Source organism: Cydia splendana, chromosome 11 (assembly GCF_910591565.1).
Source record: "Cydia splendana chromosome 11, ilCydSple1.2, whole genome shotgun sequence".
Taxonomy (NCBI): Eukaryota; Metazoa; Arthropoda; class Insecta; order Lepidoptera; family Tortricidae; genus Cydia; species Cydia splendana.
This window is the reverse complement of record NC_085970.1, coordinates 11,991,932-12,005,834: the sequence shown is the minus strand read 5'-3', so window position 1 is coordinate 12,005,834 and position 13,903 is coordinate 11,991,932. Positions and strand designations below refer to the sequence as shown.

Genomic DNA, 13,903 nt, shown 5'->3' with positions numbered 1-13,903 from the left:
TATCAACCATAGCTATGCCCCTACGTTTGACTTTTTTTATTTTTTTATTTTTGTTATAGATTAGGAGCGAAAAACAGATTTCATACATTTTAAATGCTCCTAACTCTTATAATAATTATAAAATGGAAAAAAAAATCAAACGTAGGGGCACAGGATCTACAACAAATTGTGTCAAAATATTTTCAATAATGTTAATATCCAGAGAGGAAAATGAGGTCTACGTTTGTAGGAAAAGGCGATTATATACGCGAGTAATTCCTCCGCTTTCGTCTTAGTAATAGGTAGGTATTTGTGTGTGTTGTGTTGTTGTGATGTGTTGATGATTAGACAATCATTTACCACGACTCTTCTGCCTATACCTATATTTAACTTCGCATAACACTGTAAGCTCATCGAATTTCAAATTTTAAGTACTTAAGTCCAATCGAGCTTCATGCAACCTTATGTAAAGTTCCGGGGTTGAAAGTGGAAAACACGGAAGAAAATACGATCCGAACTCAAATGAAACCTGTAATTGAAACACTGTCAATATTGGTCTGTGTAATGGAAAGAGCTCAAATGTTGACACAGTATTTGTCAGATGGTGTTGTGTTGATGTTTGTTAGCATAATTTTTTTTACTAGTATCCAGAATTAGAAATAATACGTACACTGCTAGTTGATGGTGTTTACTATATAATTAATTTACCTAATTACCGCGTTTTAGTAGAAATCTTATTATATCATGACCTAAAGTTACGTAGTCGTCGTGGCTCAATGTCTTTACAATTTACCATAATATTTTTACACAAATATGTCTGAACCAAAAACAACCAATTTGCTCTTCCTAATCCTGGATATCAAGGGCCGTAGCCAAGGCGACAAATGCCAATCAAAAAGTTAAATCATAATGTCAAATAAAAAGAAGAGTCACGTAATCATTTTCATAGTTATCTGTTTTGATTGACGTTTTCTATAAACGGTTATCATTTGGCTAGACCCCCAGCATACGTACTTATTTCTCTGAGCCAGCCACCCAAAGTACATCCAGGGGGCCTAACCAAGGTGACAATTTAATTGTACATTTAGAAAAACGCCAAACCAAAAGAAGAAATATATCGGGATGACAGATGCTATAGGGACCGTGCGCGTTGGAGGGTCTGCCATCTTGTGGCCTGAACCGGAAACATATGTGCACATGTACATTGCCAAAGCCAGTGCTACCATCTACCGTTCTGGTCGGTACGTTTTCTTGTGCATAGTAAATTCTGCCATCTTGTGGGCTACATCGGAAGCATAAACGACACATTTATGCCTCGCGCCAAAAATCTGACGGCTCCTATGCTACCCCCTACAATTTATGCATGCAAGGGGCCCATAGATACGAAAAGTCAAGTGAATTTCCATACATTATTTAAGTTTCGGTTGACGATTTCCATAATCGGTTGTCATCTTGGCTACGCCCTCTGGTCTAATTTGAGTAATTGCCAGTCGTTGTCTTGCATTGAACTTATTTTTATTAATTTCTTTCACAGAGCTACAAAGAAAAAGACGCCGGTAAAGTGGTAATCTACACCACCACCATGGGCATCGTCCGCAGCACGTACCAGCGCTGCAACCTCGTGAAGAAGATCCTCAGGAACCTCCTCATCAAATACGAGGAGCGGGATGTGTTCATGAGCACGGAGTATCAGGATGAGATCAGAGATAGGATGAAGAGCGACCAGATACGAATCCCGCAGTTGTTTGTGGATGGCCAGTATGTTGGGGTGAGTTTTTGTTTTTTTTTTATTTATTTATACTTTATTGCACACAAAATAATAAGTACAAATGGTTGACTTAATGCCGATTTTGTTTGTACCTATTATTAAGTATTTACAGGACCCTCTGATCGATTGTGAACGCAGGCGTTCGTTTGAACAGAGTTCGAAAGGGTTATCGCAAAAACAAATACGGTAATAGGACAAGATGTAATGTTTTGGACAATGTTTCGTCTGATTTCATTTGTAGCCACGTCAAATTAAGCCGAATTTGGGCAATCTGCGGAAATAATTCGTGTAGTTTTGGAAATTGGTACAGGCATACCTTGTGGTGTCCAGATAAACATACTAAAAGTCCTCGAGGCTAGGGGGTGTGCTGAGGGTGTGTGGGGGGGGGGGGTTGAAGGTACCTTTTTTCATATTTTTGCTCATATCTCGAATATCTGTACGAATAGCATTATAATTACTTCAGACGAAAGTTTTAACATAAAATTTACTACAAATTTGGTTATGTTTATTTTTACTTTCCGATCAATACTTTAGGAGCTACAGGCTGTTAAAGTTAAATAAGAGATAAAAAATAGACGATTTAAGAAAACGTCGTTTTTTTGTAATTGTTCATCATAAATAAAAATTTTAGTTTAGAGTAAGCAAGCTAAGCGACCTGCTGATAAAATATAAAAAAAATAGGCCATGAGCATGTCGGGCCATGCTCAGTGTAGGGTTCCGTAGTTATCCGTCTGTCAAAATAGACCAAAACTCAACCCTACACCCTCAGCACACCCCCTACCCTCGAGGACTTTTAGTATGTTTATCTGGACACCACAAGGTATGCCTGTACCAATTTTCAAAACTACACGAATTATTTCCGCAGATTTTTCTAATTTGCTTAGGCTATTGTTTGTATGTGACTCTGATTACAGCTGATCTGTATTTGTATTCACTCGGCGAAGCCTACGTTGCGGATCTGATTGTAATTCTAATCGTACCGTCATTTTGCGTAATAGGATGTCAGATAAATACGTAAACAAAGAATGTAGCGAACAAAATATATGAAATAGAATTACAAGCAGGAAAATTTGGAGTTTGTGTTGCCATTGCTAATTTTAAAAATACCTACATTCTTATTAGTCCTTATGATCACAAGCTCTGTATAAAACCTTTTTTGCCTCGAATAAACCCTCTCTCTATTCTCTCTATTCTCATTTGCCTCCAAACTACGAGGCAAACTTTAACTGCGCATATAGTTGCTTTGATACTATATCATGTATCCGTAAGTACCTATTGTTACAAACTAGTTAAACTATCTACTGTAAAGGGCAACAGTAATAACTATACAAATTTTCTGCTACCTAACACAAAACAAACATAGAACAAAAATGTTTGCTCACTTATCACCATTCCCGCTCGCGCATTCGTGTTTTTACACGACTGCCCAAAAAAAAGAGTGTATTGTTTTCAGCGTTCATGTTTGTATGTATGTGAGTTTCTTTATTCCACCTTAACTTCTGATAGCCTTAACCGATTTAGACGTATGGTACATCATTAGAATCCTTACGTCATCCCGGGTGACATAGGCTATGTGACGTCATTATAAAAACAATATGGCGGACTTAATACGCCATATTACGCAACCTTTAGAAAAAAATATCGTGCAAACCTATCGAGTAGGGTATCAAAATGAAGGGCTGTGAAAGCCGATTAATAATATATACGCAACATGTGGGTTTAAGTTTAAGTTTGAGAAAGTAAGAATTGACAAAATATGTTAAGAAAAGCTTATCTAATAAAACCAAATATTATTATTGAATGGGACATTAAAAAGAAGGGGTTTGACCGCTGATCATAAAAAAATATAATTTTATTATATTAGGTACAGTATACTACTCATAGTTTTTAATACACCTTCTAAATTGCGCTAATGGAATCGAAAAGTTTAAAATATAGCTTCTATTTATTAATCGATATGATGCAGTCTCTCTAAGCTAACTCTGCACCAACTTTGGTAGAACAAATTGTGAAAGTATCATAATAACCGTATGTTTTTATTTAATTTTAACATTTATGATGATGATATTTTCACACTTTGTCTTAGCGAATGCTATGCAAAGTCAGCTTGGTATTTTCTGGATAAATGATTTCTTCTAAAAAAAATTGTAGATTCTTTCCTAGGACGCCCGACGTACGTGGCGCGCTGAACGCGTTCCAAAACCGGGCGCCTTCGGTGTCCTCATACTAAAAGCGTCGGGCGTAGCCCGACGTACGTGGCGCGCTGTACGCGTTCCAAAACCGGGCGCCCGCATACTAATAGAGTCGGGCGTAGGTAGCCCGACGTACGTGGCGCGCTGCGCGCGGTCCAAAGCCAGGCGCCTTCGACCCTCTCATACTAAAAGTGTCGGGCGTAGCCCGACGTACGTGACACGCTGTACGCTTACCAAAGCCGGGCGCCTTCAGCGTTCTCATACTCAAAGCGTCGGGCGTAGCCCGACGTCCGTGGCGCGTTGTACGCTTACCGAACACGGGCGCCTTCGGCGCCCTCATACTTTAAGCGACGTACGTGGCGCGCTGTACGCGTTCCAAAGTCAGGCGCCTTCGGCGCCCGCATACTAAAAGAGTCGGGCGTAGGTAGCCAGACGTACGTGGCGCGCTGCACGCGGTCCAAAGCCAGGCGCCTTCGACCTTCTCATACTAAAAGAGTCGGGCACAGCCCGACGTACGAGACACGCTGCACGCTTACCAAAACCAGGCGCCTTCGGCGTCCTCATACTCAAAGCGTCGGGCATAGCCCGACGTACGTGGCGCGCTGCGCGCGGTCCAAAGCCAGGCGCCTTCGACCTTCTCATACTAAAAGTGTCGGGCGTAATAGCCCTACGTACGTGACACGTTGTACGCTTACCAAAGCTGGGCGCCTTTGGCGCCCTCATACTAAAGCGTCGGGCGTAGCGCGACGTACGTGGCGCGCTGAACGCTTACCAAACCCGGGTGCCTTCGGCGCCCTCATACTTAAAGCGTTGGGTGTACCCCGACGTACGTGGCGCGCTGCACGCGTTCCAAAGCCAGGCGCCTTCGGCGCCCTCATACTAAAAGAGTCGACGTACGTGACACGTTGTACGCTTACCAAATCTGGGCGCTGGAGGCGCCCTCATACTAAAGGAGTCGGGCGTAGCCCGACGTATGTGACGCGCTGCACGCGGTCCAAAGCCAGGTGCAAATCATAAAACATATGGTTGGTTTAAAAAATCTAAAAAGTATAAAATAAAATAAATTAATTAAAAATTAAAAAACACGACTGCGAAAAAGCGAACTGAAAAGACAAAAATAATTTATCTTTTCAGCGTCATTTACCTTTTAAATGGGAAAATGTCAATACATCAAGGTCCCCGACTGCAATTGAAATAAAATACACAGGTACAGTCAATGAAAAATATCAATCATGTGACTGGGTAACTAACACAACTATAAATTATTTTTGTCTTTTCAGTTCGCTTTTTCGCAGTCGTGTTTTTTAATTTTTAATTAATTTATTTTATTCCCGGCTTTTCGCTACCTACGGCAAATGGGAGAGCCTGGGGTCCGCTTGTCAACATTTCAGGAATTGGCGTCGGCGCTAGTTTTTACGAAAGCCACTACCATCTGACCTTCCAACTTAGAGGGGAGGCCTTATTGGGATTAGTCCATTGGAAAATCTCATTGGTACGAGCCGGGGTTTGAACTCGCGACCTCCGTCAAACATGTTGATTCATTTACGAGTAGGTACTCTATGTGACACCACGCCTACAAGTACAAAGCCTACAGGAACCGAGCATATTGCGTTGTGTCGAACAATTATAGTGTAACTCATATTACCCTGCACTTCCTTATTACCTACCCTTATTACAATATTACACCTCCCGCCATCCATTGAGGTTTTAATTAAGGCAATATTAAGAGGTCGCCTTACAGAGCCCCGTAAAGCCCCGGCAATGTCACATCATCATAATGTTCCGTTAGGGGTGCCACAGCTATTATTCTTTGAAAATGATAAACATCAGAAGAAATAAGGTGTTTATTATTCGGAGTATTTTTGGAAGCTTACGCGGCGGTATTGTGTAGAGGTTTCTATTTTACGGTATTCCGCTATTTTTCTTTTTCTTAAGCAGAAATGGCAGTGTTCCACATACGCTTTTACTGTCCCGGCCAATTAGATGTACCTAACTGCCCGATTCGAACTTTAAGATATGACGTATATTAAAGTAGATGTGTCAGTGTCAAACGTGACGTTTTTGTTGGAAGAAACGTCACATTTGACACTGACATATCGAATCCATATCGTTTCTAGATCTATTAACTGACGTATCTTCAAGTTCGAATCGGGCCGAAAGTCTCAAGAATGTTAGCATTTATACTAACGTCAATTTTTACAAATTACTCTTTCTTCAACCACTATACCATCAATCTCATACTGATCTAGAGCGTTTTGGCAATTAGCTTTGTAAACCAGTACCTTTTGAAAAAAAAGGTGCTGATAGACTTCAGCATTCACTTGAGCAGAGCATCGAGCATTCGCAGGTTTTAGTAGATTCGGCAAAGTGTTCGACGAAAGCATCGATGAGCATTTCTGCGAATATAAGAATAGACTAGTTCTTATATTCGCAGAAATGCTCATTAGCTCATTACAAGTGAATGCTCAAGTCTATTAGCATTTTTATAATAGATTACTACGAATAGAAGTTTTATTTGAGTCGAGTCCTTGAGATCCTGACCTACAAGTCTGTATCTCTTGGTATTTAAATAAAAGTAAACAAACAAATTGTACATTTTCGGGTAGTTATAACATTTATTAGTTAACCAACCAAATACAAATCCGCCTGGATCTGTCACTGAACGACCTGACTTTAACCTACATTATTGGACCACGTAATGTTTTCATCTACCCTCAACTGGTTTAAGGAGCTATTTGAGGGTAAATTTTGTTTACTTTTATTTAAATACCAAAAGATACAGAGTATACAAGAATGAATGTGAGGAAGAGTGAATGTGGAGGGAAGTACGAGGAAAGGAAAACCGAGGAAAAGGTGGATGGACTGCGTGAGAGATGATATGAAACGAACGCAAGTGAATGATGAAATGACGGGCGACAGAGAGGTGTGGAAGAGAAAGACATGCTGCGCCGACCCCAAATGAATGGGACAAGGGCAAGAGAAGGATGATACAGAGTATACAACTATCAATAGTGACAACCCTAGTGCTTCAGGATATTACTGGGGCAGTAATGGCAGGTAGCATTCTCTAGCGCATTGCTGCCCGCTCGCCACCGCTATTGAGCCCGATTCGGATTTTGAAATAGACATCTATTAGATATCTTTTAGACATCACCAAGATACGATAACGATATGTTTAAGATCTAACCTGTCAAATTTGACATTTGCGCGATTCTGGAGATACTCTTGAACGATTTCCACAGGATATGACTTAGAGATCCGAATCACATCTAATAGGTATCTTACTCTATCTAACGTTAGTTAGTTAGTTACCCCGGGTTAGTGGAATGGTGCAAGTGGGCTTTAGTAAACTAATACTAGACTGACTTTGACCTAGTTTTCGTGGTCTAGTAGTATACTTACAAAGTTAAAGCCAACATAGGTAGAACTTGATACCTGTAAAATAATAGTGTGGAAATTCAGTACTTAGTACAGGACCAAAACTTCAGCGTAGGAAGATGTTTAAGTTATTCAAAATTGGGATTATTTAAACTGATTCCACGAGACAGGCCTAGCCTAGTGTGGTGGACGTGGTGGTCATAGGTTAAGTAAACCATAATATATGTTTCGTTCTGGTATATAAACTATTTTTCACCACACTTACTAGCTCGGAAAGGCTTTCTTTGCACTTCAAAAACTAATAGCAAAGTTGCAATTTATTCACATGTGAGGCAAAGTAATCAAATGCAAATTTTGAGTTGTTTTCTCATGTTTGCTGGTAGAATCGACTTTTAAATGATGATTTTGGATGATAAATATTTAATGACATTCATTCTAAAAACATTTATTTACATACAAAATATATACAGTGGTACTACTAAACGAAATTAATAACTAGCTTAAATCTAAAATAGGCCCTTGAGGCATTGTACCAAGGATGCTGGCGGCATTTCCTCGCTGTATCGCAATGCTGATACGTTGTGCGAGGTAGCCGCCAGCTCTTCGGTCACCAGTTACGTCAACCAGACGCTTCGCGATTTTTGCGAACAACTTATGCGCGCTGGGACATTCATTTGGATTTGATTTTGTTTGATATTTTACATTTAATATTTGCTTCGAGTTGGTGTGGTGTAAAATTTTTCACCACACCAGCTCGGAAAGGCTTACTTTGCACTTCAAAAACTGATAGCAAAGTTGCATATTATTCACATGTGAGGCAAAGTAATCAAATGCAAATTTTGAGTTGTTTTCTTATGTTTGCTGGTAGAACTGACTTTTAAATGATGATTTTGGATAATAAATATTTAATAACAATCATTTGGATTTGATGTGGTTTGATTTTGTTTGGTATTTTACATTTAATATTTTCCTTGGGGTTGGTGTGGTGAAAAATTTTGCGTTTCACTCGGGGGCAAATTTTGTTTAACCCTCGTGCTTTGAAACCCTCGCAACGCTCAAGATTCCATTTTTCGAACCACTCGCTACGCTCGTGGTTCAATTTTGGAATCTTTCGCTTTCTCGGGTATCAATAAAAGCACGAGCGGTTAAACAAAAACTTTGCCCCCTTGTAAAACCAATAACTATTATTTTAAATATGATCGAATATTATGACGTCAATTCCGCCCGTATTCTAACTTAATGCAAAACACTCGATTACGCTTCTTGGTCATTTTCTGTCAACTATTCGTATCTTAGTCTTAAAAACGAATTCCATAGTGTACGAGTAATTTTGAAACCAAACGGTAACGAAAAAAAACCGTACCTTCTCGAAGCTTTTGAGCACATTTTCGACGTTCCCGTATCATATATGTAGTTGTGGATAAAGCTAATCGCCTGAGTTTTCAGTGCATTATAGAACTTAATTTTATTCGCAGTTGGTACATTTTATTTTGAGTCCCTGATTGACTAAATATTGCTAGTTTGACAGTAATATGAGTCTCAGTTACATAGTGATAGGCCGTCGGAAAATGCCCGGAATTACGAAACTTGAAAAATTTCGGAACTTCTCATATTAGTATGGGATCGAACTTTTCCGTTTCCAAAATGAAAATTTAATTAATTTCCCATGAAATTTTCCTACTGTTTGCGCAAAACCAGAGCTATTAAACCAGCTAATCATATTGGATATGATTCTTAGAATAAATAATTTTACCTACGTAGCACAAGTACGTACGTACGTGTTACAAGTATTAAACAAGTTGATTAAAGTATGTATTGTGTATCTTTGTAATTAGATTAACAAAGTTTCTTCGTTATCACAGTAATTAATTTACTCTCGTTGTAATAATCTTAGATACTTACCTAACTCTTTGAAAGTAATATAAGTTTCTTCTCAGAACTAATTATTACCGAGGAACTGTCATATAAAATTTTTGTATCGATATTAAAGCTGAAATGTTTTTGGCTAAATAGTTACTTTTTAATAACCAAAAAGCAACTAGTTACTTGATCATATATTGAACTTGCCGTACAATCGCACTCGAGATTTAAATACTTTCTTTAAACCCTGAAAAGCAGTGCTTTTGAAAAATGTATGAGTACAGTTAAAAAAAAAACGCGCAATAAATAAAACGTTCTTATTTATTCTGTAGATTCAAAGATGTAACTAAAATGCTTACAGAAATAATTATTCGTTTATATTTAGTTTAAATTAAGTTTTTATAAAATATAACGTAAGTTTTTTTTATTAACGAGCCTATAAGGTGTCCCACTGCTGGGCAAAGGCCTCCCCCCTAGACACTAAGGCTTCATTCGCATTAGCGCTTTTACAACGCGCGTTAAAAAAGCGTTTGAATAACACAAATGGATACATATGTAATGTGTATTTATTCACACGATGGCGGTGGTGCTTTTTTTAAAGCGTTGTTGGATTTTCGACTTTAAGCCTTGGTCGTTAAATCGAATTTAGCGTGCGGACAGATTCAAGCGCTTTTTTTAGTGCGAATGTGGCCTTACTTAAGTAATTTCATGTTAATTTTGTACCAATTAAGTTAGGTACTATAATTATGTAATTTAGTGGCTTAATCGAAATGCATTACACCTTGCCATCCAGTGCAATTCTCTGCAAGCCCATTTCACGGCGGTCGATACCGCCTGTTGAGCCACGTGCCTCGTCTGTTAATGTTACAGCACACTGGAACATGAGAGCCATGGAGTAACTATTTAGAGTCAACTAGGTACAGATGCAGTGCATAATTATTTTCCATCGTATTTCACGGAAATGTACGAACGTGTCTTGCTAAGTCAGTCTCGGTACAAAAAGGACTAAGGTTAACTGAAGTAGCATGACAAATACGAACGTTTCCGAGAAAACACGATGGAAAGCAAAATGCATTACATCGGTACAGAACTTACGTATTAAAAAATATCCTAAAAGTTAAAAACATATTTTTTAAAAGATACATGGAAAAATTCACCGCTTCGGGCCAGACTTAGCGTTACGTACCTTGCGACCGTATGGAACCGTGGTTCGATCGCTCTTAACCAACAGAGCTACCGGGGCTTCTCAGAAGCGTGCAAATCTTTTCATACCTTCATTATTTTTCACGCCTTAGGGTGGCTTAGGTAATATCGCTTGCAGATGTATCTGCTTGACAAAAATTGACTCAAATTTGTTGTCTCGGGAGACTTCGTTCTCGTTAAATACTCTGAAAAAAAAACAGCTAAAGAAGCGATTAATTTAACTATATCTTTTTTTAAGGTATAAATCAATATTTTGAGCTTTAATCTTTCGAGATTTTCAGATCGCAAGTTCGTCAGATGGCAAAGCTTTCATCCGAGGATATAAAGTTAGAATCCTATTCAAAAACCCCGGTAAAATATTGTCGCTATATCTAATTTATGTTGTAAACAGGAAGCGACGTTGAAATTGATTAGAATCCAGGCGTCCATGCTACTCAACTGCAATCATTGCCTGTTAATATTACACCAATAGCAAATACGAAAACTTTTATAACAAAAATATTCCAAATAGAAAATAAAGCACTTTATATCAAAGGTAAGATAATCCCATCTTCTTGTTATCATCACCTAGCATTGTCTGATTATATTACATCAATAGCAAATGCGGAAGCTTTTATAAGAAAAATTGTCCAAATAGAAAATAAAGTACATTATATCAACAAAAATACATCCCACGACTTCCTGCTATCTTGACTAATTGTCAGGCCCTAAGTAAAGGCCCTCCCACGCCGCATTTTCCAATCCCTAACTAGTCGCCAAACAACAACCTTTCCGCTCTAGCGGTTCTAAGAGGGTTTAAAGGGGCACACTGATTAACAGTCCGCCGGACGGTATCGTCCTGTCAGTTGTTCGGAACTGTCAAAATTTTGTTCTAACTGACAGGCCGATACAGTCCGGCGGACTGTTAATCAGTGGGCCCCTTAAGTGAATTAGTCGGACTTTTATTTAGTCCTGATTCCCACGGTACAGGCTTAGCCTAGTGCTGCCAAAACAAAAAGTTTTTTAATTATTTAGGTAAATATTTTATTTTATACATAAAGAACCGGGATTCCACAATAATTTACATTTTGAAACATAATATTGTCTTCGGTTACCGCGATAGTTATTCAAGAAATAAAACTATGTAAATTGATTATATCGTTTATATTGCGTATCTCCCGTTGACCACGGACACTGTATAGGGTTCGAAATGTTGGGATGTATTTTAAATTTGTTTCACGCCACTGTTCGGAAATGTGGCAATAGATGGTCTAAAACCAAGCTGGAAAGTAGGCAATAGCTGTAGCACCTGAACCACCACTATCATCATCTGTCATTGGTGACAGTTCGCTACAGCAATGAGTATCATTTAAAACATAAAAATCAATAAAAGGTCTTTTTTGGCGCAACTTTTTCCTTCTAAAATAAAATTAGGTTATTTATAGGACCAATTTCTTGTTAAAAAAAAAGAAATGTCTAAACCATTCATTCATTCAGTCAGTTCATTCGATTCACGCTTAACCCTTAAACAGGCCTGACGCATTTTTTACTTTTGATTACTGATTCGGGTAGGTAATAGCTTAAAAAGAAAAGTAATTTCTTGATTTTATTTTATTACCCATAACCCTTCGGGTGGCAGCACCTCCGGTTGAACGGTAGGACAAATGGCGCGGCCATTTTATTAAATATGCCTCGGCGTGGCAGAGGCCGCGAGAAGGTTCGGTCATAACAAGCCCGTAATTGGCAGAGACCGTCTCGCGGCCTCTGTGCGACGCTGCATTTCGCGCCTAAAATAAAACCGTTAAAACTATGCCTTGCTTGGTCGCTCTTGCAAGATGCATTCGTCAATAAACAAGGATGGTATTCCCTAACGGTCGAATTCCCGCGTAAAACAAAGTTTGTTAGAAATGACGTGATGTTCCTGCCCCACCTCGCCCATTACGCGCCGACCGTCGTCGAGCCGCGAACATTCAAACGGAATACGCACTGATAAAAAGTGAAATAAACTGTGTGAATCGTGTTAAATGTATTGTTTTGTCATAAAGACTGCTTTTTCTACAATCAATTGTTTTATTTCGTAACTATACGTATTTTTACATGAAAGTAGAAAAAAATTGGTAATATGAGATTAGAACAAGTCTAGCATAATTCACATAAATAGAATAGAATTCATTGGTATACAATCAAATAACCCATTTTATGCTGAATTCAGTGATATATAGTTTGTATATATCATTCATAGATTTTTTTTTGGGAAACGGTCATATTTCTAACACGCGCCAAATTCGCGATGATCACCCGTTGAGGCCCCGCCACTTGACGTATATTTTTCCAAAATGGCGGCGCCACTTAACCGGCTTGTTATGTCTGTCCGTCTCGCGGCCACCGCCACTTACCGTAGAGACCTCGAGGAGGACAATGCCACTCGAAGGGCTAATTCAATAAAAAAAACCCGGTGGTTTTTATATGCCCACTGCTCGTTACCAATGGTGGTACGTGGTCCTTATATGGCCACTGCCTTGTTAGCCATACAGAGTAGTTTTAAAGGTAAGTCATGTGCACATCACATTTACACTTGCGTCACAAAATGCACTAACTGCCAGCACTTTCTTGGCTCTCATGGATGTCGTGGCTCGTAAGATTGACCGTTGAATAAATATTTAATTTAAAAACCAAAGGAAAACATATTACTTTTGTACTTTAGGGTTCATTCATAGTAATGAATCTTACCCTTAAATGTCATGTAAACTCCCTGCAGGGCAGAGGCCACTTATAAACCACACGAACGTGCCCCAGACGGGCAGAGGGTTCATACGAACCACAAACTTTTAGATCGAATATTTTACCAGAAAACAATAACTAAGGTAAGTTATGACTTACTACACATACATTATCTAACAATCTACCATAAAAATACATAACAAAATACTTACAGTACTTTTTTTCGGCGTAGCGAACATATACAGCAGGAGAAACGTACAAAAACTGGCATTTGTTGTCGATTTGAACTTGACAACTAAATTGTCAAAGAAATTTGTTTTGACACCTGTCTTTTTTTTACGTTCCGATATCACCCACTTAATAGACATTACGGCAATGACATTTTGCGGTCGTTGTATTTACTCAGCTCGCGAAAAAAAAATCATTTGCTATGTGGTACTTATAGATACACGACCTGTTTAAGGGTTAAGGCGTTTTTCACTTTTGTAGCTGTTTGTGGTTTTTTTTAGCAAAAACGCTTCTAAGTATAAAAAAAGTAAAAAAGGCGGGATCGGAAAATACTCACCGAATTGGATAGTGTAAATTGTGTTTGACTAAAAAATACACGAAACACGTATCTACGCTCGCTATAAAAATGAGTTCTTCTAGTGAAGAAAATGATATTCTTACGCTGACGCCTACCGAAATTCAAGAGACAGCACAGGCGGTGGCTAGTATTTTGCTACCAGAGAAATCGCGGGCTAGTACTTATAGTTATGCAAATGTTTTCTTATTTCCTCGCAGTAGTCGTGAAAAGCACTATGTAATGCCTCAGCCGGAAACG

General features: G+C 38.8%; 1 protein-coding gene across 1 annotated transcript in view; it reads left to right on the top strand.

Annotated features, from left to right (window-relative positions):
- Positions 1-13,903, top strand: part of LOC134794895 (glutaredoxin domain-containing cysteine-rich protein CG31559-like) — a 159,248-nt gene that overhangs the window by 109,403 nt on the left and 35,942 nt on the right. Inside the window, exon 3 of the mRNA XM_063766738.1 lies at positions 1,514-1,747. Within this exon, the coding sequence (XP_063622808.1) occupies positions 1,514-1,747 (234 nt within the window). The remainder of the gene's footprint in view (positions 1-1,513; positions 1,748-13,903) is intronic.